The sequence below is a fragment of the Macrobrachium nipponense genome, chromosome 34 (assembly GCF_015104395.2).
Source record: "Macrobrachium nipponense isolate FS-2020 chromosome 34, ASM1510439v2, whole genome shotgun sequence".
Lineage (NCBI taxonomy): Eukaryota > Metazoa > Arthropoda > Malacostraca > Decapoda > Palaemonidae > Macrobrachium > Macrobrachium nipponense.
Window position 1 is genome coordinate 22,177,618 of NC_061095.1, and position 22,528 is coordinate 22,200,145.

At 36.9% G+C, this 22,528-nt stretch overlaps 1 protein-coding gene across 4 annotated transcripts in view; it reads right to left on the reverse strand.

The window, feature by feature from the left end:
• The window catches only part of LOC135207962 (uncharacterized), a 634,966-nt gene that overhangs the window by 29,071 nt on the left and 583,367 nt on the right, over positions 1-22,528 (reverse strand). For 3 of the 4 annotated variants that reach the window (XM_064239990.1, XM_064239992.1, XM_064239989.1), the window contains one exon: positions 3,340-5,663. In XM_064239990.1, the coding sequence (XP_064096060.1) occupies positions 3,340-5,222 (1,883 nt within the window). In that variant the 5' untranslated portion in view covers positions 5,223-5,663. Of the gene's footprint in view, positions 1-3,339; positions 5,664-20,660; positions 21,145-22,528 lie in introns of those variants that run through there. The other variant, XM_064239991.1, reaches the window with a different exon arrangement.

Below are 22,528 nucleotides of genomic sequence, written 5' to 3' on the forward strand. Positions count from 1 at the left end.
CTGTGAGAATGAGAATATTCTACTTGCAATATTGATGGTAAAAACTCCACACTTTTTCTCTACCAAAAAGGATGACATGAAATAATTCTCTCTCTCTCTCTCAATGTTTAACTGATAAACAAATTTTAATATTAAACGCAACCACTTGTGTATAATGATGAAATGCATGGAATTGTATTCACTATTAATCATATAGAAAGGACAGCCCCACTCGTACTTGTACCTATGCAAATAAAACTTTTGTAAATTACGCAGGGAAAATTCAAGATTTCAAAAACAGAATTGTCAGTGACCCTTTACTCTTCAAATATGTTCAAATCATATATATATCTATATATATATATATATATATATATATATATATATATATATATATATATATATATATGTGTGTGTGTGTGTGTGTGTGTGTGTGTGTGTGTGTATGGAGCTCAAAGAATACATAATGAAATGAAGTACTGGGGAAAGGCATCCTCATCCCTTAACAGTTTATTTCAATGCCGACGTTTCGCCACGATGGCCAAGTCGCATTTTCAAGACTAAAAGAACTATAATTTGCGGAACGTTAAAACTCAACTTAGTTTATAGTAATATGTACTTGGCAACAGCTCCAAATAAAGTTATATATATATATACATGTTTATTTACATACATACATATACACGCGATGTATATACATACATACATACGCATAGAAAACGGAGGACAAGGACACCAAGGCGTCAAGGAAAGCTCGTAGGTACAAAGGAAATCGGGTCGAGGAACAAACAAACACACTAACATTCTCCAGGGAACGACAGGACAAAAAAAAAAAAAAAAAAAAAGAGAGAGAGAGGAAACAAAAAAGACAGTAGATTGGGACGATGGTCAGCCCCTGGCAACGGGGGAATCAGTACAACAGGTCCAATATACTCTTTCGTGTATAAATCCTGAAAAATGTTATCAAAGAAGGTTATGGAAAGCCATAAACTCTGGGGTGTGTGTGTGAGCGTTCGTGCATAAGAGACGGGTGGGGAGAGAGAGAGAGAGAGTGAGAGAGAGAGAGAGAGATGAGGGTCGTATGCCACATGAACGTAAACACATATTACGTGTGTGTGTGTTGTGTGTGTGTGAGTGTATATATATATATATATATATCTATATGATTATATATATATATATATATATAATATATCCTATATATATATATATATATATATTACACATAATTTCATGATTATACATGAAATTACTCGTAGATATGACTAAGAAAATATGAAAACCATTGTCCCTCCTCTCTTCACATGTGTAATCTCTCTCTCTATTTATATATTTATATATATCACGTGTATATATATATATATATATATATATATATATATATATATATAGAGAGAGAGAGAGAGAGAGAGAGAGAGAGAGAGAGAGAGAGAGAGAGAGAATACACATGTGAAGAGAGGAAGACAATGGATTTTCATATTTTCTTAGTCATAGCTACGAGTAATTTCATGTATTTGGCGTTTTTCATTTACAGAGTTTATATAAAATATGGTTTTTAGATAATCATATATTTCTACTATATTTATGCTATCGTGTATATTTGTCTGTACATATGCATGTTGTATATCTTATGAAAGAAAATTCAATGAAGAGAGAAATATAATAAAAAAAATGAGATCCCATGAACTTTACTGAAACGTTGAAAATTATGACAATAGGGAGCCTCTAGAAAATGAATTTGTATATAACATTAGCAACGATTTAAGAAAACCCTATGAATAACAAGAGGTTGATAAATAACTTTGATAAAGAAGGCTACAACAAATAACCATTAAAAACAGATTAAGAATACGAGGAAAGAGAAAAATTGTTATAGCCAATCCCGAGGCCCTTCGAGGCACATAATACTTCATTAGTATTTGTCTCTCCTGGGAGTATCATAGTACGTAATCCAACTCCCATTCATTGCTCTTGGCGTCTAACCCTTAAAGATAAATGTTAGGCGATGAGCGAGGGATATTGCGTCATCCCTGGACGAATGAAAGACGGATGAATCGCAGCATCCGTGGATTAAGTGTTCATCAATTTACTTTATTTTTAGTTAATCTAGATAAGTTTTCATCTGAGAGAATGTCGAAAATCAGAAGTGATTTTAACATTAGATATTGTGAGATATTCTTAGGAAATTTCTCCTTGATTTGAACGTATCACGGCGAAATATAGACTTCATATTTCAAAAAATACTGAATCGGCATAAACAGAAGAGTATGAGTGAAATCAGATGAATAAGGATAGTGCAAATTGTGCCTAGCACTTATTTTTGATTGGTGAGTAAAATTATACATGTTTTTTGTTTATTCCCTTATGTAGACATGCAATTATGACATACATAAAAACACCCACACACACACACACACAACACACACACACACACACACACATATATATAGTATATATATATATATATATATATATATATATACATATATATATATATATATTATATATAATATATATATATATATATATATAGATATATATATATATATATCTATATATATATATATCTATATATATATATCTATATATGTATACTTATCTACTATACATATATCGTATCATATATATCTATATATATATATATTATATAGATATATATATATATATACATATAAACAGTACTTGCATTAACCTGGGCAAGTTCTAACCGCCCATATATAAAAACTTAAAATAAACTTCTAGAGAACATAATCCATTACATGATACTCTAACGACAAACTCCCTCCTCACGCAAAACTACAATGAAAGGACGAAGGAAAGCAAATGGCATGTTAATGAGAACTTGATGCATTCCTGCAGACTGGCTGAAAATAAGGAGTACCTAAAATGAGAGACACGAAAAGCCCTGAATATATTAAGAGGCGACTCTTGCCAGAGGCGTGAGTTTCGGAATGAGGAGAAAATAGATGTTTGGTATTTCGGAAAATGCGTTTTTAGAATAGCAAATTTGCTGAAGGTCTCGTTGTTATATCAGGGGAAGTTCTGAGTTTCTAAAATTCTGGCTAGAATCATTCATATTTTGCAGAGAAATCCTAATGTATTGAGAGTTTTCACCTTCGTAATTCCATGTAATATCATCTGTAATATAATATGAATTGACGAAATCAATAGCAAATTTTCCGAAGGTCTCGTTGTTATATCAGGGGACGTTCTGAGTTTCTAAAATTCTGGCTAGAATCATTCATATTTTGCAGAGAAATTCTAATTCATTGAGGCTTTTCATCTTCGTAATTCCATTAAATATCATCTGTAATATAATATGAATTGACGAAATCAATGAACAAAACGTGGTCCACTCACCTTCTGGGCATGGTGCAGTAAGCAGGATTGAGTAGCTGTAAGGTATGGCTTCTCTCGTCCTGCAGCAACTGCGACTGTTGCTGGGTATACGGCAAGTCAAGCAAGTCAGGGTAAGGTCCCCCACTGCCCATAGAAAGCTGAGAACCTGCCTGGCTGCACCCCTGGCGGAGCAGGTTGTCCTTGCTGTCGCAAGACTGATCTTTCCATCGCAGTCTGTCCTCTAATGTCTCCTGCGTCGCCGCCATTTCCGACTTGGGAATTTCGACGTAGGACACGGTGCTAGGGGAAGGCTGCTGGCCACTGCGGTCCTGAATTGGCTTCTGCAGTCTCCTCTGGTCTGCCTCCGCATACAGGGCAGACTTTTCCATGTCCTTTGTTGAGGGGAAGTCATCCACCGATGCATCTCTCAGCATCCAAGACTTATCTGAATGTGTAGGGAGGGGAGAGGCATCGTCGATGTCGTTTGTAGGAACGATGTGGTACTCGGACAACTTTGGATGAGAATCGCTCGCATTGCTTCCTTGGCCTTGAGAAGACTGAGGGGTTTCGATCTTGTGGTCGATTTCGTGCCCACGTCTGCGAGACTGCTGCCGCTTACGAAAGATAACGGCCGTCAACAACAGCAGCACTATGACGATGACAACCACGGCGCTTAAAAGACCTCCCGTGACGAAAACTCGGTCCATTGTCACTAGGCGCACCTCCGCTATTTCATCCGAGACCTGAAGAGTTAGATTTGTTTCAACAATACCTGCCTTGTTCTCAACCACACAACGATAGGTGCCTTGGTCTTGCAAAGCAGCCCCAGCTATAGTAAGGTTTGAAACACGAGTTAAGGAGTTGGGTGTTACTTGTTCTAAGATTTTATATCGTTTTGACTCTGTAGCATTTCTGATGAGACGTTCACCCATAAACCACGTGACTATTACGTCTGTATCTTTTTCTACTCGACAGGCCAGGGTCACATTCTCTCCATGGGCAGCAAGAACCCTTGGTGCAACTGCTGTGACTTTAGGCTCACACACAAACTCATCTAACGTCAAGATCTGCCAGTGGCGTCCCTTCAGCCTGGGAGGTAAAGAGCAAATGGGTGGAGCTGCAAATGCAACGTTTCTATCAATCATCCACTGCCTAAGCGGACGTAACACACAGTCACAGTCCCATGGGTTTGCCTCCAAGTGAAGTTCGTGAATTGCCACCAGGGGGAGCACAACGCTGGACAGGAGGGTTGTAAATCTATTTCCAGCTAGTTTCAGTACTTCAAGGCGCGTGAGACCACGAAAGGCTTTTTCATTCACCTCATCAATCTGGTTATCAGAAATGTCGAGCCGGACAAGGTCTGGCACGGGAGTGAACGCTTCACCAGGCAGGGTTGTGAGGTTATTGTTGGCAAGGCGGAGATCTCTCAGACCAGAGACATCGGTGAGGGCAGACGATGGCACCGATCGCAGCATGTTGTGGCTCAAATCCAACTCGACGAGATTTGCGAGCTTGTTGAAAGCTCCTCGATCTATGTGTTTGAGTTTGCAGTGAGTGAGCCACACTTTCTGTAGGTTGACAAGGCCAGTGTCAACAAATGCGTCCCGTGGAAGAATTTGCAAATTATTTCGCTTGAGATCTAGTACTTGTGTTGATGGGTCAAGGCGACGGGGGATATCAATGAATTCCGCATCAGGGCAAGATACAGTCTCCTTACCGTCCTTCCACTTGCACTCGCACACTTTTGGACACTCGCCCATCGTTTCCGATCCCATCCATAGCCACATCCAAACCCAGAGCCACACTTTGACAGCTGTTTTCCGTTTTCTGTAGGCCTGAGGAAAACTAGGATTGCTTATAGGCGTCCTGTGGTTCATACTGAGGTAATAGGATAGATAAACCATGGCCTTTGCGGGAAGGTATAAATATGCTCTCTTCAGTGCAAAGATGTTATCATCAATTAATATTCAAAGTAAATGTAAACCATTTAATATTAAGAAAGGGAATAACCTGATGTATACCATCATGTATACGATTATCCTACGCGGGGATAAAAAGTCACAAAATCATAAAGGCATCACAAATGATTTTCAGAGGACATCCCAATCTTAGATATTTCCAGAGGAACGCGGTAAAGGCCAATCTACAAATGCACACGCCAGGCCAAAACCTAAAACCATTTCATGTTAGTTATCAGCTGGAAATTTGGAACGACGAAGCCATCCATCCAGACGAACAGGGCTTGAAGTATCTGGTGCCATATGGAGACCGGAAGGACGCTCTAGATCTTGTCGTTTCCAGCGAGGATGTCGGTGAAGGGACTCGTAGGATGCACCATCTCGAACCTGGAAAAAGAAAAGAATGGAAAGAATTATTTGTGATGTTCAGGTCTGGAACACAGAGTCGCTGGAGCGAATCTTGTTTCAATTTCTTCTCTCCATCTGTTCTTTTACAGTTACAATTTTCAATTCCTTTCCATCCAAGGAAAAGTTTGGAGTCGAGAGGAGTATGATTTTTATCGAAATATATAACAAAAGATTTAGTCCTACGTTGGATATCAACATTATGCTTTTATAGGATTTGAAATCATTCGATAACGACATCCTTTGTTCGCACGAAATTATCGCGTGCCCTTTTTAATACCCTTTAATGAGCTTATCCATCAAAATTCTTGGTGTATACGACATTAATATTAAAACATAGCTCTTATCATCGTTTCCTTTATCATCCTCTCCTTTCAAGGCGAAGCAGGGACCGAAGGAGAGAGAGAGAGAGAGAGAGAGAGAGAGAGAGAGAGAGAGAGAGAAGAGAAGCACCGAGACAAATGCATAATTCATAAGCGCTTTCGCTGTGGCAAATAGTAGTTAAAAATGTTCAGACCCAAAACCTTGCAAAAGTTATTGCCTTAATGTTATTGTTAATGAGCCATTAAGAAAACATACGACCGCAATAATGTTGATGGTAAAATACAAGCGTTATGATACTGGAGGAAGAAAAATGGTCTGCATTTATGACTCAGCAATGGAAGAAGAATTTCTTTTTCGACGTTTTCTCAAAATCGTGTTCTTTTATCTGTATAAAGATTTTATGTTGTGAACTGAAACGTGACGAATATCACTTAGTTAATTGTGTTTTTTTTTTTCTTTACTTCTTATTACCTAGGGATATAATGCTTTTTAATACTCTAAGAGATTAATATCCATTTTCAGAATCTTACTTCTTAAAGAACTGAATCTAAATAAATAAAAAAATAAGAATAAATCTTTTCATTAGTAGAGCACCGTCCACGTCTTACGAAAATAAAATTTAAAATATTCCTATTATTCTTTGAAAGAAATCTGAAAGAAAAACACAGTGAATTTTTAAACACCAATTTTGTACATATTTTCATTTTCTAATTATACTAAAACGGCACATGGATACACGATGAAAAAATATATGAAATCAACCTGAAATTGTTATCCAGGTAAAACAATGACAGAAGTAGGAATACTTCTTATAATATACTATACTACCATTACACGTAATCAAATCTATCTAACGTTACCATGCAGGCGATACCATACACAATCGTTACAATACACAATATTCAGAAATGTTATTCATAATTACCAAAACACTCAGGAGAAAAAAAAAACACGACTGTGCTGGTAATTCCCGTTTTGTTATGGAATATAAGATTATGGCAAACAGACCAAGCACTGGGACCTTTGAGGTCATTCAGCATTGAAATGCAAATAAAAGTAGGTTTTGAAGGTGTAACAGGAGGAAAACCTCGCAGTTGTACTATAAAATAATTGTTAGTATATTAAGCTTCGGAATTCTCTCATTGCTCCAGTTTTCCCTTATCATAAATTGCCATCCTCCGAGTAGGTACCACGTCCGTCTTTTCATTTGGGGAATGAGGCCTCATTTATCAAGCTTCCTTCGGGATTTCATATAAATATTAGAAAAGCTAATTGAAAGTCCACACATAAGCTCGACTGGGAGAAATACATGACAAATATACATTATTTCATCATACTTGGGTTTTAAGATACAAATTATGTTTCATAATCTTCATAAGGTTTATTTCATCATTCCCATGTTACTGGAAACGAAATGATAAATCCCTGCCTTGATATCGGCATAATTATTAAAAATAAAATTGCATATCACTAAGACAAATTTAAATACTTTCAAAACTGTAAGATTTTTTAATCCTGTCGAAGAACTTGTGAAGAAAAATAAAAATGGACACCTTAATTTTTTTTTTTTGGACCAGCCAAAAAAGGGGGGAATTTCCTCCTGTCTTTCTCTCGCATCCGACAATATTTCCTTTTTCCGCGTCCCATCCGTTCTGGCATCACTTTGAAATTTCTTATTATTTCACGCCTCTGCTCTATCGAGCTGCAGAGCGCGGGGGAGCGGTTTCTTTTTCTTTGTGTGTTCTGGCCCCCAGGCGATGCTGGCTGGGGAGTCAGCTAGGGTATTTTTATATGTGTTTCCGTTGCTGTCTTCTGTTTTGTTCCTTTCTCTTTACCTACACTTCCAAGGATTAGGTTTTACTCCCCTGTCTGTCACTTTGTTTTTATACATTTTCCAATTAATACTTTTTTTTTCAAATTAGTTTCTCTCTTTTAGTTTTTCTTTATTTGCATAAAATGCTTTACCAATATCATGACAAGCATCTAATTGTTAGTGTTGGTTTTATGTTCTTTCCGTTTTTCACTTTTTAAAAGCCACAAACATCTTTTTTTTTTAGTGTCGTGTTGCATATTCGTCCCCATTTTAAAAGGTGGCTATATCTCTCTTTTCTTATTCCACTTTTTTCATTCTGAACTTGTCCAGATGAGTATATTAACTTGCCAGCCAGTTTTTCTCTTACCTTTCAGAGTTTCAGGTGTCATTATCCCCAACTGCCACTTGCACCACGTTCCTAGGGTCTGTTACCAATTTCAGTAAATAATGGTAATTCACAAAGCAGGGATGTCAGCTCTATTCTCGACCCTCTGCTTTTATCCTGAGAGAGAGAGAGAGAGAGAGAGAGAGAGAGAGAGAGAGAGAGAGAGAGACTCTTGGGCGGGTAAGCATGCCGATTTTCTCAATCTTTATGATCTCTTCTTTAATGCAAAGACCAAATACTTATCTCCTGAAGGAAGCTTGTACAGGCAGCGTCTTTTCCCCGACCCTTGTCCAGAAAGTAAAAGATAATATTCACAAACCAATAAACGGGGTTAAGTGACGAACCAAAAGACTGTTTCATAAATTCCCTGTTAGATATCAGTTTTCTTTTAAGACCAAATGATCCTACGAGAATCTTATCATTCCATAAGAACAAATTAAAGTAAAATCAGAGTAAGATTGAATAAAATGAAATGCTATTTAAACAGGTCAGTTTTCCGTGATTAAATTTAGAACGCTGGGTATCGCTGCCCTTAGACGAAAAACTTTCCTTACTGATAAAACAACAAAAATTACGGATCTTTACTATAGAGCGAAATCATCGGGGATAATTAACATTTCTTTAAGCTGTGAACATACTAAAATGTTTGTTTTCAGCCTCCGAGTTCTGTAAACTCATCCACAACTTGGAGCTCTTAAGAATAAATTAGGGAGTGCACTTACAACGCAACGACCAATGTACCCTTCTGCTCATTCGTGTAAATATTTTGCCGGAAGAAAAACACTGATATTAGAGAAAGTTATGAGGTGTTTTTAAGTAAACACGTTCATTTTTCCCTTGACTTAATGTAATTAATATTGCTTCTCGTGTTTTCGAGTGCTTGTGCTTGCAAGAAGTCGTTTGCTAGTTGAAATGAAATTAAAAAGAGACAAGTAATCCTGAAGAATAATCTCCTTAAGTGGAAAATGAGACGTCGCTATTATTTCAGTATAAAGATAATCTCCACTCCAGTCAACACAAATCGAAAAAATATATATTTCTAGTCCATTTTCTGATAAAATCAGTAATCTATAACCCAGCAATAAACACAACTACTTATGTATTATCTAAACGATTCAGCATCCATATAGAGGGCGGTATCTGCCAAGATCATTTGGGGAAAGTAGTTACGAAGCCTTCGAGGCCATATATATCTCCACCAAGAAAAAATGAAATAAAATAAGAGACAGAGGGCTAGGGAATTTGGGGTTTGGGACAACGGGGCTGGTGAGCTATCACGGGATAACCTGGGGATTGATAAAGGGCCGTAGGGATCATCTGAAGGTTGTAAGGAGACCTAGAAAATTTTGGGGTTATGGGAGGCCTGTTGTAACTTGTGCGTTGGTGATGAGATCTGTGGCAACTTAGGTGGTAATAGCGCGATTTGGCAGACAGGTTCTGGATAGCCTGGGGTTGTCAGGAGCCAGTTGTAATCTGAGGGTAATCTGAGGATTAAAAAGAGCTTAGCATCATCTGGGACCTGGCATATGGGACTGTGATTAACCGACCCATCGCAATCGTGGGTAAATAAACATATCTGCAGAGGTCTGGGGATTAGCAAAGGGGCACGAGGCAAGAAAGTAAATGGGTGAGCCAAGGGTCCATGGAAATATTTAAACTTAACAGGTTAATATTTTTTGGAATTTGGTGAAGGGAGCCCCTAGAAATCTGTGGGCTGGTAGGACAGGGGTAATCCGGGTGTTGGTGAGGAGGCCCGTGATAATCTAGGGAGTCTTAATTGGCCTCGAGAGAATCTGGGAGATTTAAAGGAAGCTCAGGGTAATTAGGGGGGCTAGGTAATGAGGTTCAAGGTAAGTAATTGAAAAGGAAGGCCTTGTTATAGGTGTTGGTAAGATGGTTCATGTTGTGTGGCAGTTGGTAATGGAGACTGGGATAGCATAGTGTTGGTAATGGGTCTAAGGGTGCTCACTGAGTAGGCATAGAAGTCCGCTACTATTTGGTAAGGACGCCCCGGGTTAACTCTGACAAGGTAACTCAGGGTTATAGGATGGTTGCTAATGCAGCTTGGAATAATGTTTTTGTGTCGAGGGAAAGGTCACTCGCGGAGTAAGGATAATTTAGAGGTTAGTAAAGAAGCACGGTGTTATCTGGGTGTTTGAAAGTTTATTTGGGATTATGAGGTAATAGATAATGAAGCCTCGAACAATTGGATGTAGGTAATTGGTCTGCGAAATTTTCGAGTTGATAAAGGCCTGTCCACATTAGGAAACAGGTTGGAAACTGTTTACAAAATTTTTGTAGACAAAGCTTGCAAACTTTGTTTCCAAACATTGTTTCCTAGTGTGGACAGGCCTTAAGGAACCCCAGAGTTAACCGAGAGTTGGTGAGGTAGCTCGGTGTTATACGCCGAGTAGTAACAGCAACTTGGGTAATTTAGTGCACTGGTATAACAGTCAAGAAAGTTCGGACTTACTTTGTTTTAAGCAAAACCAAGGTTATCTAGAGTTGGTAAGGTGGGTTGGCATGATATGAGGTTGGGAACCCCAAGGAATAAAGTGGGGTAGTAAGAGGGCCTACGGTGGGCATGGGGAAGGATGTGGGGGGGAAGCGGGAATGGGAGCAAGGAACGACCTCATTCCAGATGGGAATTTTTACGAGGCAGGCAGGTACTTATATCAGCCGTCGATTGTCGGCTTCTGCTTTACGATTTTCTCCACTTTTGCCAAATCCTATTGACACCGGGGTAGAAAAAGCGACTAATGTCACTTTCTTCCCATCCTGATCATGCCTCTGGCGTTCTCTCTCTCTCTCTCTCTCTCTCTCTCTCTCTCTCTCTCTCTCTCTCTCTTTCTTTGTTATGCACTTATCAGTCTCTTTATCTCTATCTCAGTCTTTTTAGGTACCTAATGTCAAATTTTTTTTTCTTTCTCTTATTAGTTATTTCATAATTAAATTACAATGATAGCTTATTTTATAATTTAAATTACCATATTAACACTTTTATCTCTCTCTCTCTTAAACCTTTATTTGCATAATTTAAAATTCGCAGTCATGCTGAAAACCGTATTATCTCTCTCTCTCTCTCTCTCTCTCTCTCTCTCTCTCTAATTAGTTATTTCTTAATAAAGTTACAGTAATCAATGGCACATTATATATGACCTCTCTCTCTCTCTCTCTCTCTCTCTTAGTAGTTATTTCTTAAATAAAGTTACAATAATTAATGGCACATTATATATGACCTCTCTCTCTCTCTCTCTCTCTCTCTCTCTCTCTCTCTCTCTCTCTCTCTCTCTCTCGTTCGATATCACTGAATAAGGATATTAGGTTTATAAAATATCAGTTAGGACCTCTCTCTCTATCTCTCTCTCTCTCTCTCTCACGTTCGATACCATTGAATAAGGATATTGGATTTATGCAATATCAGTAAGACCTCTCTCTCTCTCTCTCTCTCTCTCTCTCTCTCTCTCTCTCTCTCTCTCTCGTTCGATACCATGAATAAGGATATTGGATTTATACAATATCAGTTAAGACCACCCACCCTTCTCTCTCTCTCTCTCTCTCTCTCTCTCTCTCTCTCTCTCTCTCTCTAGCACAAAAGAAAGGCCCCTGACGTCAATTTTTCGAACTTGGAGGCCAGCCGAAGGCTACTTCAATTAAGATAAAGCCAACCCTCTTCCTCTTCTCTCATTGGAATTCAATTAAAGTCTAAATCTAATCTCTCCTAGACGCTAGAGTGTGATAATCGAAATCTTCTGAACACAGGGGCTAATGCAGAGGATGTCATTTCCAAGTCTAATTTCTAATAAAAGAGAAGAGATTAAAAAAAATTGATTTCTTAATTGAATTCAAGTATTCGTTTTGGACCCCGAGGATTACTGCCTGCATCTGCGACTCGTTTTGTGTATTAACTACTTCCATTTGTGAATTATTTTCGAGGGGTTATAATAATATAATAATAATAATAATATAATAATACAAATAATATAATAATAATAATAATAATAATAATAATTATTTTATATTATTAATTATTATTATTATTATTATTTATTATTATTATTATAAACAGCAATAATAATAATAAAATAATAATAATAATAATAATAATAATAACAGAAACCAAAACAGCAACCTCCTTGGAAAAGGCGCCTGGAAAAGCAAATCATGGTGATAGAGATCTGACTTGAGTAAACTGAAAGAGATGGCAGAAAAAGGCTAAGAAGCAAGAAAACATGGAGGAACTCAACGAGAAATACAAAGTACAAGAGAGGGGTGACTAAACAACACAATAGAAGATGTAAAACAGAGGCTTAAGGCCAAAGCACACAAGATCCAACGGTACATGAACAGGAATAGGGATACCAACAGAACAAACTATTCGGAACCAACCAGAAAAGACTATACAGCCAACTAAGAGGGAAGACAACCACCCAGAAATTCCTGAAGCGAACCAAGTAAGAGACTCTGGGAAAACATATGGAGCAATCCGGTATCACACAACAAACATGCAACATGGCTCCAGGAAGTCAAGGAAGAAGGAAACAGGGAGAATAAAACAAAGATTCACGGAGATCACGACAGACACAGTCAGACACCAACTAAAGAAAATACCAAACTGGAAAACCCCAGGTCCCGATGAAAGTCCATGGATACTGGCTCAAAAGCTTCAAGGCCCTACACCCACGAATAGCAGAACAACTCCAGCATTGTATCTCAAATCACCAAGCACCCAAATGGATGACCACAGGAAGAACATCCTTAGTACAAAAAGACAAGAGTAAGGGAAATAATATAGCCAGTAACTACAGGCCTATCACCTGCCTACCAATAATGTGGAAGTTACTAACAGGTATCATCAGTGAAAGGCTATACAACTACCTAGAGGAGACAACACCATCCCCTACCAACAGAAAGGCTGCAGAAGGAAGTGTAGGGGCACACAAAAGACCAGCTCCTGATAGACAAAATGGTAATGAAGAACAGTAGGAGAAGGAAACCAACCTAAGCATGGCATGGATAGACTATAAGAAAGCCTTCGACATGATACCACACACATGGCTAATAGAATGCCTGAAAATATATGAGGCAGAGGAAAATACCATCAGCTTCCTCAAAAATACAATGTGCAACTGGAATACAATACTTACAAGCTCTGGAATAAGACTAGCAGAGGTTAATATCAGGAGAGGGATCTTCCAGGGCGACTCACTGTCCCCACTACTCTTCGTAGTAGCCATGATTCCCATGACAAAAGTACTACAGAAGATGGATGCCGGGTACCAACTCAAGAAAAGCAGGCAACAAAAATCAACCATCTGATGTTCATGGACGACATCAAGCTGTATGGTAAGAGCATCAAGGAAATAGATACCCTAATCCAGACTGTAAGGATTGTATCTGGGGACATCAGAATGGAGTTTGGAATAGAAAATGCGCCTTAGTCAACATACAAAAAGGCAAAGTAACGAGAACTGAAGGGATAAAGCTACCAGATGGAGCAACATCACACATAGATGAGACAGGATACAAATACCTGGGAATAATGGAAGGAGGAGATATAAAACACCAAGAGATGAAGGACACGATCAGGAAAGAATATATGCAGAGACTCAAGGCGATACTCAAGTCAAACTCAACGCCGGAAATATGATAAAGCCATAAAACACATGGGCAGTGCCAGTAATCAGATACAGCGCAGGAATAGTGGAATGGACGAAGGCAGAACTCCGCAGCATAAGATCAGAAAACCAGGAAACAAATGACAATACACAAGGCACTACACCCAAGAGCAATACGGACAGACTATACATAACACGAAAGGAAGGAGGGAGAGGACTACTAAGTATAGAGGACTGCGTCAAAACATTGAAAACAGAGCACTGGGGGCAATATCTGAAAACCAGTGAAGACGAGTGGCTAAAGAGTGCATGGGAAGAAGGACTAATAAAAGTAGACGAAGACCCAGAAATATACAGAGACAGGAGAAAGACAGAAAGAACAGAGGACTGGCACAACAAGCCAATGCACGACAATACATGAGACAGACTAAAGAACTAGCCAGCGATGACAATTGGCAATGGCTACAGAGGGGAGAGCTAAAGAAGGAAACTGAAGGAATGATAACAGCGGCACAAGATCAGGCCCTAAGAACCAGATATGTTCAAAGTACGATAGACGGAAATAACATCTCTCCCATATGTAGGAAGTGCAATACGAAAAATGAAACCATAAACCACATAGCAAGTGAATGCCCGGCACTTGCACAGAACCAGTACAAAAAGAGGCATGATTCAGTGGCAAAAGCCCTCCACTGGAGCCTGTGCAAGAAACATCAGCTACCTTGCAGTAATAAGTGGTACGAGCACCAACCTGAGGGAGTGATAGAAAACGATCAGGCAAAGATCCTCTGGGACTATGGTATCAGAACGGATAGGGTGATACGTGCAAATAGACCAGACGTGACGTTGATTGACAAGTCAAGAAGAAAGTATCACTCATTGATGTCGCAATACCATGGGGGGACACCAGAGTTGAAGAGAAAGAGAGGGAAAAAATGGATAAGTATCAAGATCTGAAAATAGAAATAAGAAGGATTATGGGTATTATGCCAGTGGAAATCGTACCCATAATCATAGGAGCACTAGGCACGATCCCAAGATCCCTGAAAAGGAATCTAGAAAAACTAGAGGCTGAAGTAGCTCCAGGTCTCATGCAGAAGAGTGTGATCCTAGAAACGGCACACATAGTAAGAAAAGTGATGGACTCCTAAGGAGGCAGGATGCAACCCGGAACCCCACACTATAAATACCACCCAGGCGAATTGGAGGACTGTGATAGAGCAAAAAAAAAAAAAAAAAAAAAAAAAAAAAAAAAAAAAAAAAAAAAAAAAAAAAAAAAAAAAATAATAATAACAATAATAATAATTAGTAATGTTCTTTAGGTCCACAACAATATATCTGATGGTAGTTTTAATACTGCTACCATCAGATATATCATTGTGGACATTAAAGAACAACAACAACAACAACAATAATAATAATAATAATAATAATAATAATAATAATAATAATAATAATAATAATAATAATAATTTGATGCGGGTGATAGTGATTAAAAGGTATCAGCAACAGAGATGCTGCTACTACTGTTGTATATAATGATAATGGGAATAATAATAAACAAATACCTTAAAATGAACTAAACCAAGTTGATTTTAGTAGATCACAAACACACACACACAAACACACTGGACACACTGAACAAACGTGAACAAAAGACATTATAGATATATGAAGATTCTATCTTGATTTCCTAAGCGTCTTCCCTCAGGAAGTACCAGGTAGTAGGTTCCTCCCATAGAGGAAATATGAAACGACGTCCATCGCATTAAAGGTAATGACTCGTGTATATTTTATGTATAAATATATATATAAACGTATAAATTCCTGTGACGTCTCTGTTGATTTACAGGTTCATTCTGGGTGCAGGCGGCTGAGCAACGGAGACTATTTTCCCCTTCGTTGAAAGTTACTGTTATTTTTTTCCTGTATGGAGGCAGTTAGGAGTAAATAGTTGTTTCCTTGTATTTCCTACTTCTCAAATGATCTCGGTTTACAACGTCAGGGTGTATGTGTGGGAGGTCCTACGTAGGGTAGTTAAGTTTTTTTTTTTTTTTTTTTTTTTCACCGGATCTCCTTTTGAATGATTTTGTACTGAAATAAATATTGTAGGATATTTCGATTCTCTTAACTATAACTTGGAAAAATTCCCCCATTAGGTCAACAGTGAGTGTCAAGTGTGATAAAATACGAACTGTCCCAGTAATTTTCAGTTTTGCCTTTGTGTTAACTAAATGGTAAAATTGGTGACTATTTATATAACAATATATAAAATTAGTGACTATATATGTAAAACAATTATGAATTGTAGCCTTTATCTACAAACTCTCTAAACCTTGTGACTATATATATAAACAGTATAAAGTTAGTGACTATATAACAATATATAAAATTAGTGACTATATATGTAAAACAATTATGAAATTAGTGCCTTTATATAAAACACTCTAAACCTTGTGACTATATATATAAACAGTATAAAGTTAGTGACTATATAAAAATATATAAAATTAGTGACTATATACAAAACAATATGTAAAATTAGTAACTATATACAAAACAATGTATAAAATGGTGACTATATATAAAACACTATAAAATTAGTGACTATATATAAAACAATATACAAAATTAGTGACTATATATAAAACATACAAAATTAGTGACTATATATAAAACACTATATAAAATTAGTGATATATAAAATAAAAAATTAGTGACTTTACAAAACAGTAAATAAAGTTAGTTATTATATATAAAATATATAAAATCAGTAACCATATATAAAACAATATATGAAATTAGTGACTATACATAAAACAATATATAAATTAGGATACAAAACTAATTGATGAAAAACTGGAATTACGCTTAAATTAATGAAAAGCTAGAAGCCATAACTATCCTTCTGGTGGGAGTAGCAACGTGAACACAATGAAGTTCGAAAAACTTGAATTGCGACTTATTAAAAAAAAAACAAGCCGATGACGTCACTGGCTTCCAACTAGCCCTAATGGACAAATAGAAGTGTCCTGGAAAATCTGTCGGACAGACAACTATAGAGGGAAGCCTTGGAGGGAAGCTGATCCTTTTTCTCCCCTCCCCCCCACCCCCCGCATTTTGACATTCCAGCCGCGACGCCCTTGGGGGGGCATTCGTCGTAATTGGCACGAGCTCTTGATGGCCAGGGCGCTAATTTGCCGAGGCCGGCCAGCGGGGAGGGGATGCTCCCTTAACGACTTGGAAGGGGGCGGGGCCAGAGATTCGCTCTTACAGTCAATGCCTCCTCCTCCTCCTCCTCGTTGTGAATTCGTCCCTGTCCGATAGTACCCTGTCAACCAGTTGGACCAATCCCCTACTCTCCTCACTTGTTGGGGGTGGGGGGAGGGAAAGGGATGGGAGGAGGGAGGGGGGAAGGAGTATCTCATTCGCACCCGAGAATCGTCAACGGCCGGCTGGAGGGAGGGATTTTTTTTTCTTGCTTTTTTTGCTTTTTGTTTTTTTGGCTTTTTTCTTTTGGTCGTCCCTTTAAAACTTCATTCCAGAACTCTGCAAACACCGGCGCCATCAGTCTTGTTGGCCTTACCCGCCAATTTCCCACTCCGCTTGTCTTTTTTTTTTCTTCTTCTTTTTTTGTCTTTTAAATTTTTTTAAATCCATCCTTCCGGCGTAATAGCTACTCAAATATTGATTTCTTGTCAGCGTGACGCTGAGTTATGACCTAAGAGTAAAGAATTTCATGGTAGGTATGTGATTGATGGCACTTTTATTGGAGGGAGAGAGTAGGCGCGCCATCACAGACTCTAAAGAATAATGCGCCTCCCACAGGTTTTTTGTTTCATAATTACCGCGTGTTCGAACGTATATGAGGACTTACGCTTGTGCATCGGTGTAGTTGGATTCATTCTGAAAATTCGACATTTCTTTTATAACGAATGAATGTATATATATATATATATATATATATATATATATATATATATATATATATACATATATATATCATTCGAGCTACAAATGTCCTTTAATATCTAATTCGCTCTACCTCGGAATTTTAATTGATATTTTCATATATGTACCGAGGGGGAAGGGTTTTTTTAGTTGATAATAATTTCGTACCCCCATGGGATCGAACCACCGTCTAGTTGGACGGGGAACGAAATCAGGATCGGACAGTGACGCTACCGAACGGCTATCAGAGAAGCTAAAGGTTTATATCGATTCTGACCATTACGGTGATGTGATAAATATTCATAACAAGGCTGCGTGGGTCAAACGCTCGATCGGCTAGCATGGTGGAGGGGTTTCATATCGATTCTAATGACAAATACAACGAGATCGGCGTTGATTTGTAATGGTCATAATCGATATAAACCTTTTAGGCCTCTCTGATAGCCGTTTCGGTAGCGTCACTGTCCGATCCTGATTTCGTTCCCCGTCCAACTGGACGGTGGTTCGATCCCATGGGGGTACGAAATTATTATCAACTAAAAAAATTCCCCCTCGGTACATATATGAAAATATATCAATTCCGAGGTAAGAGCGAATTAGATATTAAAGACATTTGTAGCTCGAATGATTTATATGAATCACGGTGATGTGATAAATATTCATATATATATATATATATATATTTGTATCTTCTTATTATAAAAAACGATATCTGTATATACAATTTTTACATATAATGGCCAATAGCACTAATGACTAATACAAGTTAAGCAAGTGTTTGGTATATGTATGATAAAAATGTATGCATGTAGGCGAAATTGAGCCGACACACAGACACTGATATGCCATTATGCAAAACTATAATTAGGCTTTGTAGGCCTAACCAGTTAGCTATTTATAAAAAAATTGCGTTTAGTTAATTGTGAATGATTGTTGCCAATAAAGACTTGCTAAGCACAGGAAGGCCAAGGAGATCTGGAGTAAGCCCTTTTAGAAGGCATTATATAATGTGTGTATAGATACACACACACACACACACACACACACACACATATATATATATATATATATATATATATATATATATATATATATACATATATATATATACATGTAGTATATACGTATATATATTATACCAATGTAATATATATACGTATATATATCTGTATATATATATAATATATATATTATATATATATATACATATTTATATATATATATATATATATATATATATATATATATATATATATATATATATATATATATCTATATATATATCGACAGTCTATGTATGTGTGTATGTATGTATGTGTTTTCAGATGTCCTGAGAAGCAAATTCGTGTTTTATTTTCGTTACTCTCTCCCTCTCTTTCTTCTAATCAATCTTTTATCAATATTACTGCCGTAATTCCTTACTTCATTTTAATCAACATCAGCTTAAATAATTACAATCATGGTTATTAAATGGTTTTAAGAAATGTTATACATAATGTTACGAATGATTATTGGTCGTTATAATTTGGTATAATTATAGTTTATTTTAATAAAATCTCTGTTTCCTAACAAGAATCTGTATTAAATATTACGAAGTTTATGAAAAGAGTATAATTTAACAAAATATTTATATTTAAAACTTACAATCCACGTAAATCATTTTCATTTTGCTCTACTAATGAAAAGTTTCAAATAAACTTTTCTGTTGAAATAGTCGAAAATAGTTGATAAAGGCCATTTACACCTAAGTACTATGACCCATGAAGCATTTCAAGAGGAATATCAATTTTATACATTAGCAATATATCCAAAATATTATGACTAAAATATTACTAAACGAAAAAAACTCCATTATCATGTGAAGATACAAATACACGAGAATTCAATGCCTAACAAGTCTACGAAGGGAGAGAGAGAGAGAGAGAGAGAGAGAGAGAGATGGGGGGTGGGAGCGAAAAAATGAGTAAATCAGATTAAAAAAGATGAAAGAAAACTCCCGACTGATTACTTTCTGTACGCGACGTAAATGAAGAAAAGTCTTCTTTCCCGCGGGAGTTATATCTTCTCCAGTGCCATGAAGAAGAAGAAGAAGAAGAAGAAGAAGAAGAGTAAGAGGAGGAGGAGGAGGAGGAGGAGGAAATAAGGTTAGTGTAGAAAAACGAACAAAATTGAAGGTTAGTATGAAAAAAAAAAATGTTAGGTTAAAAAAGGATAAATTATAAGCTACGAAGAAGAGGAGAAGGAAAAAAAAAAAGAGACAGAAGATGGGGAGGAGGAGGAGGAAGAACTAAGGTTAGTATAAAAAATGGAACAAAACTGAAGGTTAGCATGAAATATTAAAAAGAAAATAATGGTAGTGCGCAAGAGGATAATAAATCTTAAGGTACAAAAAACAGGAAAAAAGGAGAGAGAGAGAGAGAGAGAGAGAGAGAGAGAGAGTGCTACGAAAGAAACAACAAAAATAAAGATGAAAGGATACTATGATGAGAAAAAGAAAACAGAAAAAGGTTAGTATGTGAAAAGGCGAAGTCTGTTAGTAAGTAGGAATAATAGTTATGAGATCAAGAAAGAAAGCTAAAGAAAAACAGAATAATAAAGAAAAGTCAATCTTTCTAAACACAAAACAGGCGGGAACATAAAGCAACAATGGTAGTTATATCTCTGCCAATGTCACCGGAGAATTTAATAATAAAAATGAGGCATCTGTTGGTTCGAAAACACCTTAAGATGAAAGCAAGTATGTTTTTAGCCAAAAAAAAAAAAAAAGTATAGAAAAACTTGACAATTCTCTTTGTAATACAATCCCCTCCTTTTCTTGTAAGTCTTAAGAAAACTAACATCAAGAACTACATTGGTCAACTGATATCACGTACGAATAAGGCACTCACTTTTCTCTTGGAAATGAAACCGCTTAACTTAATTACGCGCGAGGAGATGTTAAGGAGGATACTTCCACATAGCGTTCCTTCCTACGTCAAGACAGTCGTGTTGCAACCATCACTCCCACCCTTAGAAAAGATACAAAAATTAAAACAAAAACAAAAATAAGAAACTCCAATAAAAATCTTGACAACGAAGTTCGCGAACTGTTCCTCAACCACGTCATATTGTGAGTTTAATTGGGATCCACATAACTGCCTTATGCAACAGTGATATACGTAGGAACTTCAAGCCTTAAAGACTCACTCTCTCTCTCTCTCTCTCTCTCTCTCTCTCTCTCTCTCTCTCTCTCTCTCTCAAGCCCTAGGAAAAACGAAAGCCAGAAAGGCTGAACAAACGAGTCAAATCCTATGAGGAGGTATTTCTTTATCCAACAATACTACAATTTAAACAGGATCCACGCAACATTCCAAAGGTGACTCTCTCTCTCTCTCTCTCTCTCTCTCTCTCTCTCTACTTCTAAAACTTAGTTTAAAAATACAGTATATCATCACTAAATCCTTTAAAGAAAATAATTGATTTAAAACTGATGAAAACGTTGGTTGCATAGAAATTTGTTTTATAAAAGGCATTCTTGCCTATTCATCATCATAGCTTTAAGACACAAATTGTCTGTATTTGAACAAATATATTTATATACATAGATTTTTAGATATTTTTAAATGAAATTTATTTCAAACTTATTTTCTTTTTCTATTTAAATTTATTTCGGTGTCAATAATCTAGATGTTGCGACGCCAGTTTTAACAGATACAATTAATCAATCAATCAATCAATCAATCAATCAATCTCTCTCTCTCTCTCTCTCTCTACAAAATAAAAGGATTAAAAACCGCTTTAGTACCAGAAAGGCCGTAAAAACAAGTAAAATCCCCCCTCCCCCACCCCCTCCCCATAAAAAACAAAAAGGTTATTTTTTGTTGGTTCCATAATGTAAAACGGGTTTTATATGGGCTCCATTTGTAACAATTCCATAAGTAACACTGATATGCGTATGAAATTCACGTCTACATTCTCTCTCTCTCTCCTCTCTCTCTCTCTCTCTCTCTCTCGAAGAGAAGAAGAAGAAGAAGAAGAAGAAGAAGAAGAAGAAATAAAAGGGCAAAAAGCGCATCAGCCACACGAGAAAGGCTGTAAAAACAAGTCAGATCCTATAAAGAGGTATTTTTATCCCAGAAACCCTTGTGAATGTGCCCCCCGCCCCAACGCCCCGGCCTCTTGGGAAACATCCCTGTCGATCCTTAAGAGAAGTACTTGCGAATGCCATTTAGATTAACTCCCAATCTCTTCTCTCTCTCTCTCTCTCTCTCTCTCTCTCTCTCTCTCTCTCTCTCTCTCCATCTTCAACAGTTTAATGAGCTAACTTCTAATGGAATCGGGACGCTATTTCCAAAGGCTCTTCATTCTTTTAGCGGTAACACAAACGAACGGTAATTAAAACTAGCGGCGTAAATAAAATAAGGAGATAGCGTTTATTTAAGTCTTGCCCCGTGTATGTAGATTTATGGGGACAAATGTGAAATAAGAATGCTGGGGGAGTTCTTCGAGAATTCCTTAAGAATTTACCTATCTTTTTCATTTTTTTTTCTTTTTTGTCCCTCACGGTAAAGATTTACTTATCTGGTTTTATTTATTTATTTTTTCTCAAGGTAAATATTGGACTTATTGTCTTTTCAAAGTTATTTACATAGTAATGCTTAGAGCGTTTAATTCCTTAAGAATTTACCTATCTGTTTTTTTTTCCATCAAGGAAAATATTCAATTATCTGGTTTTATTTTTTTAGTTTATTTTTTTTTTTTTTTTCTCAAGATAAAT